Source organism: Falco rusticolus, chromosome 4 (assembly GCF_015220075.1).
Source record: "Falco rusticolus isolate bFalRus1 chromosome 4, bFalRus1.pri, whole genome shotgun sequence".
Classification (NCBI taxonomy): domain Eukaryota; kingdom Metazoa; phylum Chordata; class Aves; order Falconiformes; family Falconidae; genus Falco; species Falco rusticolus.
The window spans coordinates 1,690,340-1,713,354 of NC_051190.1; the positions used below are offsets into that span (position 1 = coordinate 1,690,340).

At 35.9% G+C, this 23,015-nt stretch overlaps 2 protein-coding genes across 3 annotated transcripts in view; one reads left to right on the plus strand and one right to left on the minus strand.

Moving 5' to 3' along the window:
* The window catches only part of LOC119146106 (centromere protein P), a 151,497-nt gene that overhangs the window by 96,079 nt on the left and 32,403 nt on the right, over positions 1-23,015 (plus strand). The window lies entirely within an intron of this gene.
* On the minus strand, positions 1,226-22,235 carry ECM2 (extracellular matrix protein 2). 2 transcript variants are annotated; one of them, XM_037383232.1, is made up of 11 exons: positions 21,846-22,235; positions 21,048-21,127; positions 17,274-17,593; positions 12,113-12,301; positions 10,284-10,775; positions 9,852-9,967; positions 8,111-8,246; positions 6,663-6,820; positions 4,733-4,872; positions 3,270-3,596; positions 1,226-2,486 (listed from the first exon to the last, which is right to left on the minus strand). In XM_037383232.1, the coding sequence occupies exons 3-11, from the start codon at positions 17,566-17,568 to the stop codon at positions 2,282-2,284; spliced, it is 2,058 nt and encodes a 685-aa protein (XP_037239129.1). In that variant the 5' UTR covers positions 17,569-17,593; positions 21,048-21,127; positions 21,846-22,235; the 3' UTR covers positions 1,226-2,281. The 2 variants fall into 2 exon arrangements, with proteins under 2 accessions (XP_037239129.1, XP_037239128.1); XM_037383231.1 differs by lacking the exon at positions 21,846-22,235 and having other exon boundaries at positions 21,048-21,307.

A 23,015-nucleotide genomic window follows, 5' to 3' on the forward strand; every position in this document is an offset into this window, starting at 1 on the left:
TAGCACAGCGTACTTCCAGGCAAGCTCGATACTCATATTAAATGACCAAAGGAAAAATCTTAGACAAAGTACTTGAATAAAATTCACTTTTATGGTATCTTAGAAGTGAAAAAGCGCATATTGGAGAAAGAAGTATGTTAATGATCGCAATAAATCTTTAGTCATCCGTATTTTAGTGGTGTTATCCCATGCAAGTACAGTGGAGATTTTCTAGTGGGTCTTATTAAGACTGAATGTTTTGGTAACCTTTCTATTTAAATGAAGATAATTGCAACAATTTGTGGCGTTTTGCTTAAATTTATTATAAGAATGCATAAAATGGTGTAATACAGCGGCTTGTTTACCTGGAAATCCCTTCTTGGGTCAATCTGTGTATTCAAAATACTTAGTAAAGCTTCTGAAAGCACTGCTTAGCAATGTTGCAAAGTAAGTCTGAAGTTGTTTAGCAATAGACTAAAAGTATTCATTTCAATACTTTGGTTTTTTTAATCTCTCAAAACAGTAGTTTGGGAACTTAATGGTGTTTTACAAAGGAAGCCTAAATGAAAAGGAAAGAAGGAATAAAATGTTGAAAGTGCACAAGCCATGAAATCAAACCACCTAAAACACAACACTATGTAAAAACTCAGCCTGTTGATTTCACCATTCTTTACCAAACATAGCAAATCACTAAGGTACAACTTCTGACCATACTTCACCAAACAAAATAGCCAAAGCAGTATTTTTACAGAAATCCACATATCTTAGGATTGGTTTTTACAGGAAATTAGTTATATATTGACTCATTGCAGATGAAATACCGTTGTGTCTTGCAGGTAATAGTTTACCTGAGTAAGAGAACTTTGAGATAGAAAGCTATGATTTTGTTTTTATCATCATCGTATATCTTCAAAGAAAACAAAACTTAGATGTTTATATATGCTGTCTGTAATACGCCAAAGAAAATGTTTGGAGATCCTTCACAGTTAAATGTTGTGTGAACAGTGTGCTTGTGCTGATTATATGACACATCTGCTAGCAGTAGATTGGGGCATGTGGGAGATGCCTATTGAAACCTTCACTTCCAGCAGGCGGGCAGAAACCGTACAGTTCAGTAGTTAATATGTGTCCTTACAAGATTTTATGATGTTGCTTACAGCTTTTATACGCCTTTTAAAAAAGTCAATCCCTATATTAAACTATTTAATCCTTTGTTCTGCTCCATTCTGAAGAATAAATTATTATACAGCATACCTATATTACTGAAGAAAATAGAGTACTTTCTTTTTACTTTTTTTTTTTTTTAATGCATCACAGAATAGCCCAGGGGAAAGTGGAAAGTAATTGCGTGAAGAATAAATAATGACTTGCCAGTCATCTGTAATCACTTCTTACCACCAGCCTAGTCTTATAAGAAAGGACTGTTCAGTTCAAGGAAGATGTTAGAATTTCTTTCAAGTTTTATTGAAATTGTTCTTTAAAACAAAATTATTAACTACTCTTTATCAAATTTTTTGCCACTTTAGAGAAAGAATATATTATTAAAATCTGGAGTGGAATATTAAAAATGCTTCTTTTCTTTGAACTCGGACATTAAAAAAAATAAATCTTCAAGAGACTGAACTCCTTTCTAGGGAAACAGAGATCTATTTAAGTAACCGCTTACTATGATAGACATTCATATCAAAGGTATTACTGAAACTGCTTTATCAACATTGTCTCTGAAGTGGTAATTTCTGACTATCTAGAAGCTTTCAAATAACTCCTAACTGAATATTTTGAAGTTTTGAGAAAGTCTAATTAGTCCCTGAAATGGGCAGCATGATCCTGATCCTATATAGCATAAAAATCTAGCAAACTGTATGTTGTAGAAATGAATGGGGCTCAAGGACTGGTATTTGTATCTTTTTAAAAGCTGTTGGTACCATTTAAAATGTTGTAAATTCAGTTAATCGAATAAGACAGGACCAAGCTGAAAGTTTAGTTATATTCTTCTTTTCTAAAATCTGATCATGTGGAGGGTTTATCAGGGACACCGTTTGATCTATTGTGTTTAAGAATTTCTGTCAATAGAAATAAAAATTTATGACATAAACTTGAGCTTCTATTTTTACATTTAATGTTTTTATACTGAAACAATATTAAGAAATACACTACTACCTTACTTCAGTATGTAATATACTGTATCTTATTTATAGTAGTAAGAAGGGTTTAAATCAGAAATAAGCAGACCTGTTAGTAGTAGAGAATAAATAAAGCTGTATTTCTAGAGGTGGGGGTTGCCGGGTAAAAGTTTGGGTGTTTATTTGATCTTCTGTGGTTTAAGAACAACACTGCAATAGGATCTTATGCATGAAAATGCATGTGGTGATAGCTGTCTCGTATTGATATAGTTGTTTTCAAGATGAACATGTTCCAGATGTGAATCTTCATTTTCCTCCTCTTCACTGTGGTCATGATCATCATCATTGATGTGAGTCCTGCAGATGCGTTCTGGAGGGACTGTCCTGTGACATTGTGGAAGGAATTACGTTAATTACTCAAAATAACTCATAACTTCATAATATATATCAGAGATACACATCAGAGAAACAGAGATGCTGTTTCTTTAGAAATTTGAAAATGTTACCTTAATCACTACATTAATTTTCCTCAATAATGTATTTACTGAGGACTTTTGTAAGTCATTGCTTTTAAAATTCTCTCCTTGCATTGTTTTCCTATTTTTGTCATAGACTTAATTTTTCCTGAGGAAGGTATTGCCACATGTTGCTGAATGAAAACTGTCTGTCTAACACACTTAAGATCCTCTCTCTTGTTCCTTTGCTTTCTGAACAGCCCAGAGGAGCTAGGGAGCATGCTAACATCACAGTGGGGCTGCCTGAAGCCTGCTGAGAGGTGACTTTGCAGTGGCCAGCAGCAGCTGACAACTCCTTCCACTTGTTCTGTGAGCGGTTTGGGCTCTGGACCAGGAGCAGAAGCAGCTGGTACTTTGCTGTACCCAGCAGGTTATAGATGCCCCAGCAGACACGTGGCCCAAGCAGTATTACAAATTAATATCCTGGAGACAACTCATGCGCAGCATCTCTGTGAGCTTTTTTAAGGACTACAGGGAAGGCTGAAACCTCGCTTTTCACTTATCACATGCAGAAATACTGCAGTAGAAAGCTCAGGATTTAGCTCCTCCTTCAGATTTTTTTTTTATTTTTAATTTACTTAAAAGGTTCTTAAAGCATGTCTTGTGACATTTATTTTAATGCCGTTAACGTAACAAAGGGCTCGGAAATTACCTGATTTTATTATTGTTCAGTCTTAGAAAACGTAATTTTCTCATTTCATCAATTCCAAATGGTACAGACTTTAATTCATTGTGATCCAAAAATAACTCTCTGAGAGAGCGGTACGCTCCAAAAAATGATACTGGATCTATTCCATCATCAGTAAGTTTGTTAAAGGACAGGTAGAGATACTCCAGCCCTGGCTTCATGTGACCAAAGACATATCCTGGAATTCTTTCAATCTGATTTCCTATAAGTATCAGATGTAGTAAAGATTTTGGCAGATAGGAGGGAACATGATATAACTTATTATAAGAGAGATCAATCGATTCCAAGTTCCTGCATTAAAGGAAAAAAAAAAATAGGATGAAAACATTATAGCATATTGTGTTGTTTAATGCCACGTTCTGTACAAAATAAAACTTAATAGGATTACAGGGAAACTAAATTTCACAGGGAAATTTGTTTCTGTTTATGGAACAGAATGTATTTTATGGGACATGGTCATGCATAATTACTTTGGGAATAGAAAGAATTGAAGTCATTAATTTTCAATCAAGCACAACGATTGTGTTGATGGGAAGAAATCTGCAGTAGTGAGTACAGAGAGAAGGCTGAATAGGAGAAACCCAAGGGATTAATTTGTGATTGGTAAGTGTTGCTGAATTGCAATAACAAGTTAACTGGAAAACACATAATAAGCTTGGGACTTCAGAGATTATCCCATTGACATGGATTTTTGTTCTAAAGCCCATTGGAAATTGAGTTGTTCTGTGGACCACTCCTTTAGAATCATTCCAATGTGCCTCACATCCAGGGATGAGAGAAGCTGTTAGTGACTGTGGGTGTTTTCAGATTAAGCAGTTTACAAATCCAGGAATCGGCTGCTAGGACTGCAGCTGCCAGGTTATGGCAAGGTATCCTGCGTAGCTCAGGAAATATTTTACCAGAAGGATCAAAAGCAGTATCTTCTTTTGCTGCTTTCATTCTCTTTGCTTGCTCTGCTTATATTCTACCCTTACACAATGCAGCTACACAGTCTTCCCTTCATCTTATTTATTTTTATAATGTTTAATCTAATGGGAGATAAGGCTAGGACAATATTGAATTATTTTAAAATTACCTGTGAGATAATTGTCTGTTAATACCAAATTATCGTATAATTGTATGAAGTATTATTGATAATTGATGTTCATTTTTTTGATTGGATTATCAGAAAAAATGTTTAGACTTTTATGTTAATGTGGTCCAGATCTGAAGTGTAAGATCTTTTTGTTTAAAAGCCAACTCTGAATACTTCCTAGCTTATACAATTTAAGCAAAGGAAATTAAGACAAATTTGCTATGGAAAACAAGCAGATCAAAAGATAATTACGATTTCAAGTTAAAAGTAGTGAAGTGCAAATATTTCATTATCTGACTCGCTAATAACAGAGAAAAATAAAACAATACTATTTAAAATGACTTGTACTTACTCTTGGTTTATCCAAGCCAAAGGTGCTATTCTGTGCTCTTCTAATTTGTTATGCTTTAGCACAATGACATTTATGTTTCTTGTATGGTTAAAGCAGATTTCTGACACTTCTTCAATTTGATTATGTTCAAGGTATAACTCCTGTAAGTGCATTTGGAAAGAAAATTTGTGAAAGCAAAATATGCTGTTCTTTGGCATTGCAAATTCAAAGTGTAGCTATTACGTGTCCTCCATATTACCTGATATATCTGTTAATTTATGAATCTGAGAGTATGTTTGTAGCTGTAGTGTGACTTTCAGAAACACGGTTTTTCAAAGCAATTGTTTTCTTTTCTCATTTGTGAGAAATTCAGATTGCTTTGAAAGATCAAATATAAAAATAATTGTATTAGTATTCTGGCCTGAAGTTGTATGGTGTAAGAGTATATAATGTGAGAGTGACGAGGTGACAAGACATTATTTTTTTTTTTTTTTGTCTGGAGAAGCTATTAGTGAGAAAAATACTGAAGAGTCTTACTTTCTTAATGTTTTTCCTGGGCTTTTGTGAGCTTTGAAACTTTCAAATTTTTAGGAATATAAAAATGTTAACATTGTACAAAATTTGATGTTGTGAATCTGCAAATACCAAAACGCTGTGTTTTCTACAGAGTAAGTTTCTGATAATGGCTTGTAATGTAGGATAAATATGACATGAAATAACAATAGGGCAAAGACTAAAGTATTTGCAGTACCCAAAACAGAATTCGGGGCTTGTCGAGGAAGGTTTTGGGAAAAGAGAAAAGCAGCCTCATAGCCTGAAAATCATTGTGAATTTATTAGGTGTAGGATTAATATTAAAATTTCCCAAAGCATATGAAGTGTAGTAAAATTTGCCAGGTGTTCACTGTTTCATCAAGGAGGGATGAAGTGAAAACGAAAAATGTAACATATGGGTGAATGGGTAGTGGAGAACATCAGGCTAAAGTAAAGTTGCAGGCAGTAGCTGCAGAATAAGCTGTTACAGAAAAGGTACTGTTGGTTTTGCTACATTTCATTTGCTTTTTCTTGATCCCATGGAAAGACAGAATCAAGAGAGATGGTGAAATTAATAGGTAGCAAGAATTATTTTTTAAGTAAAGACTGAGGTAAGCAGAGAATGAAACTAGACAGATTTAGAAGGAGGAAAAGGATACCTTCCTGATAGCATCACTAAAAATACCAAACCAAACTACTGCAACAAATTACATTCAAGTACTGAGCAGGGAAGTGGGATGGGAAACTACCAAAAGAAAAAGATTAAAAATCGAGCAATGAGTAAACTGTTCAGGGAAGAGGAACAGACGTCCTGTTCAAACGCTGCCCCCCACCCCAAATGAGGCACAATTCAGCAAAGGTTTGGAAATCCAGGGAAGTTGAAACCAGCCAAAAAAAGGAAGAGGATGGTTAGATATAGGCACCTCTCTCTTTCAGACTAGACAATCTTGGTTCCTTTAGTTTTTCTTTATAAAACAGGTTTTCTAGATCTTTCATTTTTCTTGTTCCTGCTTTTTGAACTTTACTTTGGTGGTAACTCAGCGTTCACAACGTCTTTGCACTAAGATTTCTGTATTAGGACTGTTATGTGCATGGTGTATAACTGAACAGGCAGAAGTTGCAGCCTGTAGTATTTTGTGAGACTGTACTAGATAAATTCAGACTTAAAAGATAGCATTTTGGAAGGAGTTGATATATCAGTAGATTTCTAGAAATTATAATTTAGGAATAAGAATTATTAGTGTTTTTGGAAAAAAAATTCTATAAAATTAAAATCTATTTCTACCTGATGATAGTGAGGCAGTAGGAATGTCAGGAAATGTCAGGAAAAATGAAGATTTCTTGGTTAGTTTTTGTTTGTTGGTTTTTTGTTGTGGGTTTTTGGTTTTGTGTTTTACTTCTTGTTGTTTTGTTTTTACCTCAAGAGTGGCAGGAAGACCTTGTGGGATAATTCTAAATTTATTTCTTCCCAGTCGCAAATAAGAGAGACTTTTCAAAGGATAAAAGGCCAAAGGACTGACGTTTGCTTCACTAAGTTTATTTCCTTCTAATTCCAGGGTGACCAAGTTCTTTAAATCTGGGGAGAAAAAGCTGTCATTAACTAACAGAAATTCCATCTGGTATCTCGTTAAAATGCATGTTTAAAATTTAGCAGTCTTAAACATTATTCAGATCAGTTCATGGCAATGAAGAAATATAGTGATTTTCATTTATTATTTCATAATCGTGGAATTGTATTGTTTATTAGTTTGTAGAACTTTCAGAGGTTGCCTAGAGCTTTGTGTATAGCTTTCTCTTCCACTTGGAAGGAAAAGGCGGCGGCTGTACAACTCGTGGCTACTGCTGCCATTTAGGCCTTATAACTTCACGGTTATCTGCAGGTGATGTCTGGAATGCTGTGTGGGTGCTGAACTTTGTGCTGTTTCCCAAGGATCTCTGTGGGTCTCCAGCCGCTTCTGTGAAAACGTTCCTTTTCCTTTGGGCATGTACCTTCCCCTCCCTGCCTTACTCCTTTCAACCACCTACTGTGCCGTGGTGAGAACCCTTCGCAGGTTGTACTGTTCCTCCTCCTCAGCTCTCCAAATGCAGGTCACAGAGGAAACCAGTGTTGATCAATATATGTAAGCAGAAAATGCTATTTCACAATACTAAGTTCTTCATCATAAATAATCCAAATAACTTTTTTATTTTTAACAGAAGTTTTGAATCGTTTCTCCTAGAAGTGTTGTTTGATAATTTTAAACTAAAAGGCTCTTGCAGCCCTTGGCCTAAGTTTTCTTTGTCTTAGCTCAAGCATTTCTATCTCTCCATAGTGAGTTGGATCACTAAACTGATCCAGTTTCAGTGGACCCTCTTGGCAGGAGAGGAAAGGTTCAGACAGTCAGTCAGTCAGTCATACGACACGGATGGTGCCCTTCCTTCCCCTGCCCCTTTTTTTTGTATCAGCCCACATTTAGCTTGGCTTAAAGGATCATGGGTAACTCAAATTATATTCGGCTTTATTTTTCAGGCACATCAAATTATCTTCATTTTCATTACATTTAGAAAATAATGAATTATAGTTTCACCTCACATAAAGCAATCAAGTTATGGATCAGGATAGTAGGTATCTTCAACATCCGTCTCTACTTAGTAACCTTAAATGTAAGCTTCTTTGGGAGAGTAGCAGTTGCGTAACATGGGAAAATGTAATTTTAAAAAACTTTGTCAGGCAAATCTTTCAGCTTTTGTTGCCTTTTGAAAACATGAGGCTTAAAAGCTAGCAGTTAGGTTTCTGGTTATATCAAACCACATGCATTTGGTTCAACATTCTACTTTTCAAATTTATTTTAATCTTTTCATATGATCAAGATTAGTTTCCAAATACCTTGTAAGACATCTTCATCAATGGCATGAAGGTGGTTGTCATTTATTTTTATTTCTTCCAAAGCTGATGGCAGTTCAGAGGGAATATGTACCAGCATATTTCCATCCAAATACAAACGTTTTAACTTTTTCAGGATCTTAACCAAAGGGATGAAGAAAAGAACTTAGATTATGCTTAAGCATGCAGTGTGATCATAGTTAATGTTTTCTTAAACATGCTTTTTGAAGATTTTTAGCAGCAGTGCGCTAGCATCCAATGTTTTGAATAATTTTTTCCCCTCCTATCTGGTTTCTAATCAATTGGTTTCTTTATGATAAATATTAATAAAGTTGGCAGGTAATGTAATGTGTTCAATCAAGCTCTTCCAGTTACACATCAGCTTTCCACAGTTATCCTGCAGATCTCCAGTCATAACTAGTTGTAGTACTGCTGCTGGCTTTGAGTCGTGTAGGTAATACCTTACTACACTACTGCAGTATTTAGGAGTTCAAAGCACATACATTTGTGGATTATGCGTTTATACTCTTCATTTGTGAGCAAATTGAGGGTTTTCTGTAGGTCAGCAAATTTACTTAAGCATAATGACAGCAACTTTTTCAGTGACCTAGGATTTTTACAACTTCAGCCAGCTTAAAAAATTGGTATGAAAAACTGCCATAGCTTGATTTTGATAAACGCACATGCAGTAGTAAGCATTTCTTAAAAAGATGGAATTTTTTTAGCAGTGGATCTGCTGAAGCCTGCTTTCCTGTAGTTTTGTCTTAACTGCCTGGCATGATGTAAGCCTCACAAAATTTTATTTCATGACTGAGGCACCTTCCTGGGTTTGTCTTTTCCATCCACTTTGATTTCATAAGAGCTGCAGGAACTGAAGTCCTTTGAAATGGGCCAAAGCTGGTTATGTTATGTTATGTGGAGGGAGGTGGTACACAGAGCCCTGCAAGAGGGCTGATTTGTGTATGGCAGGACACAAAATTAAAGGCGTAATGTGGTAATTCAATTTGTTGTTCATATGCTTTTTGTATTCATCTTACCTGAAAAAGCAAGGCCTTGATGCCTTACTTCCACACTTGAATTGCCACCTATACATGCTTGCTTGCGTGAGAAAATATTATGGGACTATTCTGTCTTCAAGCAAGGAATATGCAGATGCACTTGAATAGCCCATTACCATGTAAATTCCCTTGCAAGAAAAAGACTGAATATAGAAAGTTTCTTGGACTGTTTTATGAGAAAGCTGTTCTTTTAGTAAGCAGCTATGCTTGAAGGTTTCTCATTCAACAGTAAGCATACAGCTGATTGCATGAATTGCTACCGAGTGGATTTTTACAGCAAGACCTGGCATAGGCAGATCTTTTGGGGAATCCAAGAGCATCAGCTTTGACAGAGCTAATGTAGTGAGAAAGATGATAAATACATTTACAGATGTTGAGCCTGAGGTTGTGCTAATGGAGTATGAGCTCTTCAATTCTGAAATCTCTCAACTGCAACTGGTAAAATATCAGAAAATTCTCTTATTGTTTAACGTTTAATACTTGGTGAATGTAATTCAAAAATCTCTAGGTATTCTCAATTATCACAAGAGATTTCTTGAAATAGCCAGGTTTAACTTTTTGATATTTATACAAAGGTCACTCATACTAGGTACAAACTGTTTTAGATCCATAGACTGAAAAGAAGGAAAACCTTCCCTTTAAGCAATAACTAGTCATAGAATAGTAGAAAAGTTTGGGTTTCTTACTTTGAATGCTTGTGGACCTATGCCAGGAGAGGTAATATTATTTTTACTCAGATCGATCCATTCCAAATTAGGTATCCCATTGAATGCTTCATCTGAGATAGTAGTGATACTATTTCCTAGGACAGAATTCAAGAAAATAGTTTGAGTTATGAATTACAGTATGCATCTCAGTTGTGTAGTAATGTGCATGAAAAATATGTTACAAAAACAGTTGTATTGTGTACAATATTTTTGTAGATATATTCATAACAATATTTAAATACTAATAAGCAAATTAACATTTTTAATTTATTGTTTTAGAGGCTTAGCTATGAAATTCATTCTAATACATTTCTATGATAAAGAATGACAAAGTATATACTGTTGACTGCCTTTGAGAATGGGTAATGTTGCTGCATGAGAAAAACTGTGCAAAGTGGACCCATTGTTTACCTGTAAGGTCTAGACTTGTTAGATCTGGATCTGAGATGGGTGGTATTTGTGTAAGTTTGGCATTAATACAGCTTACTGTGGTGTCCGAGGTGGAACATCCAGCTGGCAAAGGAGGAGCTTCTATGGGTGGAACAGGAATTGGGAAATGAGATGGCATTCTGATGAAAGTACCATCATCTCCATCACTTTCGTATTGTGTTTCTTCTTCTTCTTCTGTAGCTTCCTTTCTTGAGATAAGCTGCTCTTCTCTGTGGTGGGATTTATGCTTCCGTCGATTTTTTTTGCCTTTCCTTTTTCTTTTCTTTTTATCCTTTTTATGACCATCTTTCCCTTTAAACTCTACCACTTCTGTTCTGAGTGGCTCATCTTTTTCTGTTTGAGTAGGTGATGATGACAATACATTGGCGTTGTCAAGGTCATTGGGTTCTGGAGAATCGCCAGACAATTCACTTATGTCATCCAGTGAAATAATACTTGAATCCAAAGAGGAGTCTAACAGAGGCAGTAAGAACAAAACAAAAAAAAAAGTTGTCTAAGAGGATATGAAACTGAAGTTTTAGTAAACATTATTCCCTTCATATAAATACGGTAACTATAGAAGAATAGTATTCCCCTTAGAATATGATTTGAAAGAATGAAAATATGGTCTTACATTGCTGCTTTTGATGGAAGAGACATACTTTGACTGAGAAATGATTGAGCCAGCCATGCAGAACAGGTTGTAGAAAGGTACAATTCATTGCAGCTCCAGAAAAATGGGGGAGGAAGGAATTAATATTGCTTTCATTATCTTCCTTTTTGAACTACTGTATTAATTATTTTTTTCTGTTGATGGGGGTGTATAAAGAGGAAGAAGAATATGTGTGGGAGTGGGAGGAGGGTAACTTGAATAAAATTCACAAAGGTTAAGACTTGTTCTCCTGTGCAAGGGACTGTCAGGTCTAGAAGTGGCTGCAGGTGGGGAGCTCACCAGGGAAGTGTTAACTCCATCACCAAAATGCAGTCGTTCCTGGTATAGCAGGACAATTCAAATACAAGTTTGTTTCAATCAACATGACTTCTAGTTCTACAGTTAATTTCTGTGATGTCTCTGCTCAGTGTATTTCTGTTTGTCACATATGCACACACACACAAGGCTTAGTAATATTTTTCCGGTGAGAGGGGGTTACGTTTAGTACTTTGCAGACTTAGGGTATTGGAAGTGGCAGAAGGAAATTACATTTGATCTTTATCGCCTCCATTCTCTTACTGAAGATACTGGTTTTGTTTACATTTTTATGAAGAAGCAAGATTGTAGTTCTGTTGTTCCTCTTGTGAGTTGACTTTCTTCTTTTGATTTATATCAAATAGCTGCATATGGTTTTACACTCCTAATAAAGATTTACCAGTCTGTAAAGTGTGTGATGTTTGTATGTATGTCTAATACATTAATAATGGATAGCAATCATTGATCCTCTGTGAATGGAATTGGGATATAAAATGTGACCAGGTGTTCTTTCATTGTACGTTTATCAGAAATTTTATAAGAGGAAGAGGGAAGAAGCAGAGAGGGGAAAACAGAAGTATAACTATCTTTACTATTGCATACTTCACATCTTCTTTCCTTTAAATACTATATCAAATTCATCTAACAGCCAGTGTACTCTAAGAAACTGAAGTCAACTTGAGTAGAAATTATGAAGACCTGCTCTTACCGTGTTATTCAGGACTCGTTTTCTCTATAGAAGGATAATGTGTACCTTGTAATCCTTGATACCATTAAGCGTAGAGTTTGTTAGCTTTTGCATGAGGTAGTTTTACAATAGTAAAAATATTATGGTGTACTGTACCAGTATCAGAACAAACTGGGCAGCATTCTCCTGCAGGTATAATAGTTTTGGGACATTTCAAAGGGTGGCACATGGTTGTGTCACATAACACTTCTCCTTTTGAACAGAGACAGGTAATGCAGGGCTTGGGAGACCAGACAGCTTTATCATACATCATCATCCCGTTAGCTATGCAGTGCCCCTTCTTTCCTAAGAAAGGAAACCAGAAAATTGGAGACAAATAGCTTAGACTGAAATAAAACCAACAGTGTTTATTTAAAACTTTGGAAAGAAACACTACTATTTTGTTCTCATTTTGAAAATATGTAAAATACACCTTATTGTAAGTATCCTATTATTATTCCCTTTTTTCCATAGCTGTGTTTTCTTCAGCTTATTAGTAGTCTCCAATCCCTACTTGGTTCTTGGCCTTTCAGCTGTGAAGGCAGTCAAGGGGGAAGCAATTCACATACACCATTAATGTATATGTAGCTGTTACCTGCTTACAGCTTCACAGTGAAAACTGAGTGGAAGTTCCCTGTCCCTCTGATTGTCTGCACCTTCTTTTTCAGCAGTCATCGTAATAGTTCATTTCCCCCTCTTCCTAGCTAGCTGATGAGGACACTTACCAGCTTCGTCTTCTGGAAAAAACTCTTGAATTATTCAAGTTTAGACATATTCCTAAAATGGGAGAAATAAATCTAGATTGTGAGTTTCTGAGGGTCTTTTGCATGGCAGCTCTTGTTTCCTTTCCATCCTTAGAAATGGAAAGCAGAAATCACAGATCTCAATGAAAGCTGTGCATAGATCCAGTTGAGAAAGAAGCAAAAGTTTTTCTTTATCACAATGATATTAAAATAAATCATGCAGAACTTGAGAATATCTTTTCCCAGACCCCCTTCTGTTTCTTGTGCACTAGACCTCTTTTCTCATATCTCGGAAAGTTGTGTTAAGGCTCAGTGGAACTGTGAAGGTGACAGTATTCTCTTTATAGTGACTATTTATAGGCTTAATGGAAGTAAAGTCCACTCTCTAATGACTGGTAAGATGGCAAACATCTCCTGTTCCCTATAACTTGCTTTATCTAAAAAACCCTCTTTACTAGGAAACAAGGTAGAACAACTTGTGCTAATAAATACTCAATCTCCAAAGTTTCTGGACATGAATCTACAAAACCCTGAGATTTCCCCAGGGTACTAGTTGAAATTTTCAGAAAGAAATGTAGAGGACATTTATTTTGTAAGCTATACTCAGATATTCGGTAGGCAAGTTGTTTGGAGAGTGTAAAGACTTGGGAAGGAAACTATTCCAAGTCTCTCTTTCCTTCCAATGATGGAGTCTTATCACAGCAAAAGTTTCCCTGGGCAGTGTTTTTTCAGACTCCAGAATAAACATAGCACTTTAGCATGATGTGCTCTGTGTGTGTGTGTGTGTTTGAAGAGAATGAAAGCCAAGGTTGAGATTCTTCATCCCATGCAAATCTTTTCCTATGATTGAGCATACCTATGACTCTGGCAAGAAACCGTCTTCCCTACACATCTTCCTTTTCCTTTTTCTAATTCAAGTAAGGATGAGTTGCTGAAATACTCGTTTCAAGCTGAAGCCCCACTTCTAAGTTACTTTTTTCTTTGCTGCATATACATAACAAACATTTCCTCTTTTCCTATTCGGTTTGACTTTCAGATTAAGATTGTCTAGTACAGTGGAAATCTCAGCTGAATCTACATGCAGGAGACTTTCATTTGCAATAGATGTTCCCTCCAAAGACAAATTGTTTGCAGGTTTGTTTTCCCACAGCCCGCCCTGGTCCACCATGCCTGGTTGTTCAGTTTTAAGAAGAGTCAGGATAGTCTCTAAATGTCCTGACAAGACTACTATAAATACTTGGTTTGAAATGTCTCTGGAATTAATATTTGACTCAAAATCAGGCATTTTGCAAAGTCATTCAAGGCAGTCCTACTTTCAGCTTCATAATAAAGGCATTCCTTTGCCCTTCTATTTAAAGACCACTGGATACAAATCAGTTTTCTAGAATAAAAATTAATTATCAGCATCATCATCTTTGGATGCTTCTCTGTATTCCTTATATTATACCTTTAGTTACTCTCAGGATGCAAAGAGGGACAAATTAATTTTTTTCATAGTTGCATATTGTTTTTTCAAATGTCCAGGATATGTGTGCCTCATTTCAGCCACAGAAAGTTGTGCTCTGATCAACTCGAGCCATGTTAACTGAAGGAGGAGATGAGTTAGCCCAGGCCAAATGTTAGCTGGCTGTAAGTGCCTCGTCATTCTACCCAGGTAGCTGTAATCCAGCTGTTTGCTGGATCCTGACTTCTGGTTTTTATGTGCTTGCCAGAAAGCCACAATATTTCTTTTAAATAATCTCCAAAGGAAACACAAAAAGAACACTACACTGTCTCATGTTAAACAATAAACGTCAGCTGTTCCAGAGGAACTTATCTGGCTTGAGATGGAAATTCTTCTGTGCTTCCTTAAATTCTTTGTTTTGTTTTAGCTACTAGACTGTATCTCAGGTCATTGGAAAACTGGTCTGAATAAGCATAAAGATACAGGTTATCAGGCCTTGGCCTCTGCAGACAACTTTAACGAATTATCCTGTTTTCTCTGTATGTAACAGTTGTATGAAAAGACAGGACAAGTGTGTGCGATCAGAGGCAGAGCAGTGCCCTTTTATTGCATTGCAAACTGCTGTTTGGCACTGTTGGAGGTCACATAACCCCTGTGAGACAGAGTATCATTGTGGTGCTCCTTAAACTTTCTATCCACTGAATCACTTCAGTATGATGCTAGAAGCAGGGAGCAGTGAGGTTTAAGAGACATTAGAAATAGAGCAGCCGCATACATCCTATTCTGCACTGCGTGACGGGCTGGCTGCGCTCTGTAGAGGACAAACAACTGCATATTATGTCACGGTGAACTGTTTGATTTAATTTAAATAGTTCACGTAATTTTTATATGGAGGAAGGAGATATGTCTGATCGCTGCTAAACCTCTTTAATTGCTAATTTTTATCCAGCATGTATCTGTAAATTGTTTTTTTTTAGGCTACCGAGAGCAATATAAGTAGCTAGGAGAATGAAAATTAAGTTTTGGAGATTGCATTTTCTTCTGTTCTGAAGCATGATTAATAATAGTGTTCTATTATTTAACAGGCTCTGCTTTTTCCAAATCTGACATTGACTTGGAAAAATTTTGAACTTTAAAAGCTAGACTAAAAAATACCTTGTGGTTGAAGTCTTTGGCAGATGAGCACAGGACTTTTAACCTTTGGAAATATGGTGTAAATTCAGCATGAAGTTCCAAATAAAATGAGTTCAGCGGTTTTAGCTCAGCTTTTGGATGCAAATCTAGATAGAAAGAAACAAACGAGGCGGGGAGGCGGGGAGAACCATGCATTATTTCAGCATGACTGATGGTCTCTGACAGAGACTGGAATATCTTACATGAAGTGTATGCTATTTGTGTGGTATTTTCCTCTGTTTAATTTTAAAAATATTTTTAAATTAAAGGTTTGACAGTAGTATGTATTATGAGAATAATATTGTGGTATACACTAGAAATGTTATAGTCATGAGTTTTGCTGGTTTTTCCCATTTAAACCTCTTACTTAAAATACTTGATTTGAAATGGCTCAGCCTTTCTGAAAGTAAGGTGTCACAACAAATAGTAATTGTTAAGAAAATGTGACTACAATATGTTTTGCCATTTGAGACCTGTTAACCTAGTGGTTGTGTCTCTTGCATAACACACTAAAAGCTAAACGTTTTGCTTATAAAAATAGGTTAATAGCATTTTATGTAGAACAGTGGTAATCAGGGTATTCTTATTTCATTCATAAAATTGCATATTATGATTTTATTTGGTGTGTGATCTCTTGGTGCTGGAATGGAAGCATCTGTGTCTTTACATTTATTAACTATAGAGTAGACATGACCCTCTGTTGATTCCTCACAACATCACAGTGTCTTGTCTTCAATCTTTGAACCTCTTTCTGTGAACAGAAATGAAGTGTTATAACGTCTCAGTAGTTTTCAGTTGGTTAATAACTGGGATTTCAAAATTGAAAAATACTGATAGTTGTATGCAGAAGTTGTCTTTAGAATGGATGTCTGATTTTTAGACTTGTGAATCTTAATTTCCTGCTTTATGAGTTGTAATTTCCCATTTGTGACACTGAACATAAAATCACCAGCATCCTGAAGCACGAGTTTACTGTTCCTTTACTGCACTAAGGACCAAAGCGACACTTAACCACTATCAGTTCTCAATCCCCGTCTAATCTGGTGTTCTTTGAGGAGACTGTAGAGGCACCTGTTACTAATTACCAAGGCAGGTTTCAGTAAATATCAATGACATTATGCTTTTTGTTTGTTTCTTAAAACAGTTAATCCTCTTCCCTACCTCTCCTTCAAAACCCATCAAATATCTATTAATGCAGCAACGTCAAAAACTCTAGATCACCAAAAAGGCAAGTTTTATATAAATCATACTATTGAACTTCTTTTAAAGAAATTTGGGTTCTCAATATAGATGGAGCATAGGAGTGATCTTGTGTTGAATGGGTGGGTTTTTCTCTCTCAGCTTACTTTTCCATCATAAAGGTCTTGTTTGTATAAGTTTCATACTGCAAAACTATTACCATGTGTTACTAATTTATTTACAAAATAAAGAATTATTCTGAAATATTCCGTGTAGACAGAGTTTGAATGCTGTTTTTCAAAAATGCAACCAAAAAAAATAATCCATTCTACGGAACACTGCTGTTATTGGTGTTAGGACCTCAGTGAATGTTAATTGACTTAGGAGATATATTAGGCAAGAAATTCTTCAAAATGGCCTTCAAACTTAATACACATTTGAAGTTATGAAAATATCCCAACTAAATTTTTATTAAGATAAAATGAGAACACAGAAAATATTAGTTACCTGGCAAAGCAGGATCTTCTATAAGGCTTAAGCATAGACAATTAAAAAGCTTCATATGCTAACCACAAAATTAGTATAAAATGCAAGAAAAGTAGGTTAGCAAAAAGGTGAGTTTTATTTCAATATGTGTTGCAAGTAGAGCTAAAATAAAGGTTTCATGAGTTTATAGGTTTCATTTGAAATCAAGAGAAAGATCAGCCCACTCTAAGTAGTAGAGGGACTTTTTTCTTACCTGGTAGGACACTGTAACTAGACTCATGTTCACCCAAACCGATGAGAGAGTCAAACACTCCCATAACACCGTCATCCACATTAAGAAGAGGTATGCTGGGTGCTACAGCAACAGGAGCTGGAGGCTTCATCCTTGGCTGTCTCGGGGACCTGTGCCCTGCTGAGGAGCTCCTTCTCGGTCCTCTGTAGTGCATCCTTCTCCTTTGCCTCCTGACAAGTGCACTCGTTTCATTTTGAGAAAAATCAATGCACAGAGAGACAAGCAGGAAATAATAGACTAATGATATAGCCTGCATGTTTTTGTGTGTCTCGGAAGGTATCCTGGAATGGGAAAAAAAAGGAAAATTAGATACCTAGAGAACTTTTAAGATTGTCAGTCATGTGGTGCACTTTTGAAAGCAAGTGGACCAGTACCTTGTAGGTCAATATAACCAAGCTTCCTCTTGCAAAAAAATTATTGTATTTGAGCTAAACGAAGCAATTGTAGTTTAGTGGTTCTTCGCCCTTCCAGGCAATAGTCAAATTCAAATAAGTGCTAGCTTTGTATTTGGGGTTACATTTGAAAAGGTAGGTTAGATTTTCAGTGCCGCCAGGCATTTGCAGTTTAGTAATTTTACTGCTTCCAGCAAGGGAGCTTTTGAGAGCTATAAATTGTTTCTTGATTGCTAATATTTCTTCCAGGTTGTGTAACTTCTGAACATGGGAATGGCAAAGTAACAGAAAAATGCCCAGTTAATTTCAGAAATGATGCTCCAATTGCTTTTTGTTTGTCATTTCTGTGCAAGGTATTTTTCATCATAGATGAGATGTTGCATTAGTTCCCATTTCTAGCCATCCTCCTCTTTAACGGAATCTTTTTGGTTCTGCAGTAGAGGAGACCTTTTGGAAGTTTAACCACAATACTGCTTCTTGCGACATCCTGCATCTGCTTTTCTAGTTTTTGTTAAGCATAGATTTTCTAAAAAGGTTGATTTGTAATGTGTTGTATTTTGCATTTACTTTCTGCAAAATTAACAATGACTATATATCTTGAGCCTTCCTATGCTTCTGACAGAAAAATTACGTTTACTGTCACCAATAGGTGGCATTCCAAAACAGAGCAGGCAAGGTTCAGGAGTACGCATGGAAAGCATATCCAGCAGTGGCTCTATCAGTGTAGTAATAAGGCTATGCATGTCCAAAGGTACTAACCATTTGTCGTAGCTCTGTTGCGTAATTCTTTCAAAAAGGAAATGCTCTTCTCCTGTGGCCTGTTTTAACTGAGCCAGTAGTTAGAAGCCACTAGTATTCTTGTGATGTTGAGAATTAGTGAAGAACTTGAGAATTAGAGCGCTTGGTCTTTGTGCCCAAGACAAGGCTCAGAGCATGTCCATGGGTTTTCTCTAAGGACCCCCCCTTGAAGGGATTAAAAAGTACTTTTTCTTAATGTTGACCATTTTGGCTTTATATGTAGTCTTTCACTTTGGAGTTAGTCTTGTTATAGTTATCATGTTGTTTTATTTCAGGAACTTGAGCTGTGTTTCTGCTTGAATCGGATTTTTTTTGAAAAAAGTTTGTGCATTGTGGTATTTTCTGATTTATATAATAGGTCAAGTTTTTGGTACAAGTTGCTTAGCTTTTCTTTAAGATAAGGCATGTTTATCATGCTTTCCACAGCTTAATTCTCATATTTTTTTATTCTAATATTTTTAAATGGCAGTAAATATGCTTGAAACACTTTTACTTCTTTCTAATATTGTAGTTTCTGGGTTCAACTATTTAAATTTTAAAATACTATAGGAAATACATGTATTAATTTGCAGAATTTTGTTAAGCTAAGGTAATGTTTTTATTTCCATATAAGGGGAGTTTGAGATGCAAGTGTCTCACACAAATCCTTGTAGCGTCTCATGTAACAGCAGAGTTCTGAAATTAATCCAGATTTTAGTTTACTGCTTTCTACTCATTAGAAATCAGTTATTCCAAAATGCTACACAGACTCTATGCTGGCCTTTTATTGTCAGAAGTTACTGTTGGTGAACATACCAAATAGAGACAGAAGCTTGCACTCTTTGTGCATTGTACATACAGACAGCATTGATGATGTCTGTTCTTTTTCAGAAAGTGCTTGTTTCTTAGTACTTCAGCTTGCAGGACAAATGACCTAATGTTTTTGGTTTCTAAGTTACTTGCATGGTAATGACTGGCTCTGAAATTACACAGTACACTTCTGTTCTGCAGGTTTGAATGAAACACACAAAGAGCCCTTAGGGAAAACTGAATATACAAAGAAAAGTCTTGAACATATGTATTCATTCTCTTGAGTTAGTGACATCTTAATTATGGTCACATTTTTTTAGTATGCTTTATAATAATGCTATAGCTATGTAGTTACAATGCTGCTACATTACATTTGGGCTTTTTGTAACATTTAACCATTTCTTCCTGTGACCAGAGGCATATAATGGCAAGACTGAAATACTTTTCCATTCTCTATGAATGTATTTTTGAAAGTCAGGAACAATACAGGGTGAATGACATAACATGTACCATACAGGTGACGTCTCAGGGTTTTGCTGTTAACTGCAATATAGAGAAAACCGTATAGTAAATCAAAATTGTTTTAAAGTGAAACTTGTTTTCATAAAATACTTTACAGTTAAAAATTAAAACAAACAAACAAACAAACAAAAAAACACAACAGGAAACACACACACACACAAATACTAAATCTTTATAAGCTAATCCTGTTCATATATATGAGTTCATATGCTACATTTTCACACCAAGTTAACTCTTCAGTACTGAAAGCTTAATACTGCTACTTTCAACCAAATGATGTTCCTTGCATGCAAAATACAGAACTGCATTTCTAAGCTTCTTTCCTTGGCTTATTTAATAAGTGCTGTCCCACATTTTAAGGCCCAAACTGTGAATGTCATTCAAGAAAAAGACCTTAAATGCATTGGGCCTTTACTGCCCATGACTGGAATCCTCAAATTATCTGTCAGGAAGTTATATCTAGTATAGTGCCAGCCAACATTTAATTTGGGGAAAATTTAACTTATTCTACTTATACAAGTTTTTAAATAAATTATTACATATCAAAATAAAATTATAGCTAATGTAATGAAATCATTATGTCTTTGTGTGGCCACATACTCTCAACATGGCTGTATTGCGATACCTTTTGTAAGTTTACCTGTAAATGTTTAGATCATGCATAGTATGTGTAAGCATCTTTATTACCTTTACTTCTATCACGTATAGTGTTCAGTAGCTTACAGCTTTCAAAACGTTTATTTTCAGTAACTTCAGTATCTGTCATTTTGTTATTATGTTAATGGAAATAGTTAATTTTTAAAGTAGTGACCCTTTAGAAATACCAGACTATCTGAATTTATTAAGTAATGTATCTTTATCTGTTCAGTCTTAATACAAACATGTTGCTAAGATGTCAAGGTTATTTCTCATGATACACAGGGGTTAAAGTGATTTGCCAATATTTTTCACATACTCTTCTTTAAATTTATTGCACAGAAATGAGTTACTTTTAGCCATACCAGCAAAACAAATGCACTTTCAGTTAAGTTTAAGCTTGAAGTGTGTGGCAAACATTCATACCAAACAAAAAGCAAATCAACTGGTATTGCATACTTTTATCTAGAAAAACATTCATGTTCAGTATTGTTAAATATAGCTAATATTATTTCATATACATTTGCAAAGTTAACATGTAGTTTAAGCCATTCAACACCATGCTTTAAGCAGTAATTTAAAATTTAAAACATTTTACCTTGTAATCTAACCTAACAGCAGATTCTGCTTGGTGTCATTTAGTCTCCAGTTGCAAATGAAACAAAATCACAGTGATATCTTTAAAACAAACAGAGAAACAGTAGGGATTGTTAAAACATGTTAGATGATTCCTTAGTTAAGTCTGAAATAGCTTCTTTCCCTGGGGACAAAGCGCTGTTCTGTTCTGTGTACAGAGAATCGGCTAACACTGTTACTCAGAGAACTAAAAAGCTCACTTGAGGAAAATGAAAAGCAGCACAATATGTTCGGTCCGTAGGCTGACAAGGCACAGCTGGAAATTCTCTTTCAATACTTACAGTTGCATAAGGAACAGGAAAACGGAGTGTTTTCAAAAGACACAAAAACCCCACGTATTTTATTCAGTTCTGGGTTACGTATTTAGAAATTAAGTTTCCATGTGGCATGATTTTAATGTGGATTTGCTATTTTACAGAAATAATACATTTTGGCAAGTGTAACCTTAACATAAAAACATTTATTAAAATTGGAACTTTTTTCTTCAATTCATATTTTTTTAATCCACTTCTGCCCATATAGCCTATAATCTATAAGCAGCAAACTTTTTTGTTGAAGTGTTAGCATGGAAAATTTACGTAAGTTGTAGCTTATGCATGGAAAATAAAATGACTGAAGCAGTTTCCCTTCATTTTTTTGTAAGGGTAATTACATCCTGAAACATGATCCTGAAGCAGGGCTGTGCAGAAGCTGCAGTGAAGTTAGTCATCCAAATATGAGAAGTGAGTCGGGGGGAAGCAAGGGAATAATGGTACGTTACCACAAGTCCTTCGTGTGCCAGCGGAGCAGTTTCCTTCATCCCCAGATCGGGCTTCTGCAGAGTGTCAGTGTTTGATGAGATGGCGAGTCTGCTGAGCTTCAGAAATGGCAAATTTACCTGGTAGATGGAGTTGTCCGAGTTCTTAAAAATTTCTCGTTTGCTTGAATTCATACTCTGAGTAATGTTTAGACAGATAGTCGTGGAATGGTATAACCGTTGAGTTAACCATAATTGTTAGCCGGTATGTGGGGGAAAGATACTGGGAAAACACATTGTCTCTTAAAATAGTCATTCAGTTTCTACTGTGCTTTGCTTTGCAAAGTCAAAAGAAGAAATACTAAACTTCTGTAGTTTATCTGGGGCTGTTTAAAAAAGAATGGAGATAGTTATTCTTAACAAATGGAGCTAGCATCTGAAATGAGATAGCACGGTTCCCCACCTGTGCTAAAAGCATTGATTTGTAAAGGGTGAGTCAAACAATAGGACAACAGTTCTTCTAGCACAAGTGGGGAAAACCAATCACAAATTATATCATCTTCTCATGGTTATACATGTCAGGTAAAAGACTCCATGTATTTAAATGACGGTGTGTTTATTAGAGACAGAAGTGATAACACTCACTTCAGTGTATGTTTAGATGCAGCTTCTTATGCTGCCGACAGCTGTCTCAGGATCATCTTCTGAGAGTGTTCAGGCACACACCTCCAGAAAGCCTGCCTGGCTGGGACACGGCAGTGCCTGCTGGTAGGGCGGTAAGGTGGATCTGGCTCACACGAAGCCCTGGTTTAATAACCAGAGCATCTGCTTCGCATCTGGCATCTCTGATCACTGAATTCTAGTAAGTCTTTAGAGCTCAATTTTTTAGATTGTCATCTCTGTATTTTTTGAAAGGTCAACGTCTTCTAGCAGCTTTCCAGAACTGAGTGGGACACGGTCTTGTCTTCTCTGCTAGATCATACAGTGAGAATCCTACATCCTCTGAGCAGACTGAAGGATCTCGTAAGGTGTTACTGAATCAGTATTTAGACTTCTCTAGAACAGGTCCTTTAGCATGAGCAGTGAAGCACAAAAGCTTGCTAATTTTAAGGATCTGAGATGATCTGTTCATCTGTTTTATGTGTATTCCTGAGTTTTGCACAGTAAGCAATTGCTTGTAAGCACCCACCTCCT

Excerpts from the sequence above, each read along its gene's own strand:
- ECM2 (XM_037383232.1), bottom strand. The coding sequence starts at position 17,568 with ATGCAGGCTATATCATTAGTCTATTATTTCCTGCTTGTCTCTCTGTGC. Across the intron at positions 9,968-10,283 it reads AACAAGTCTAGACCTTACAG|GAAATAGTATCACTACTATC; the intron begins GTAAACAATGGG and ends ATTCTGTCCTAG. Across the intron at positions 2,487-3,269 it reads CTGAACAATAATAAAATCAG|GACAGTCCCTCCAGAACGCA; the intron begins GTAATTTCCGAG and ends ACAATGTCACAG.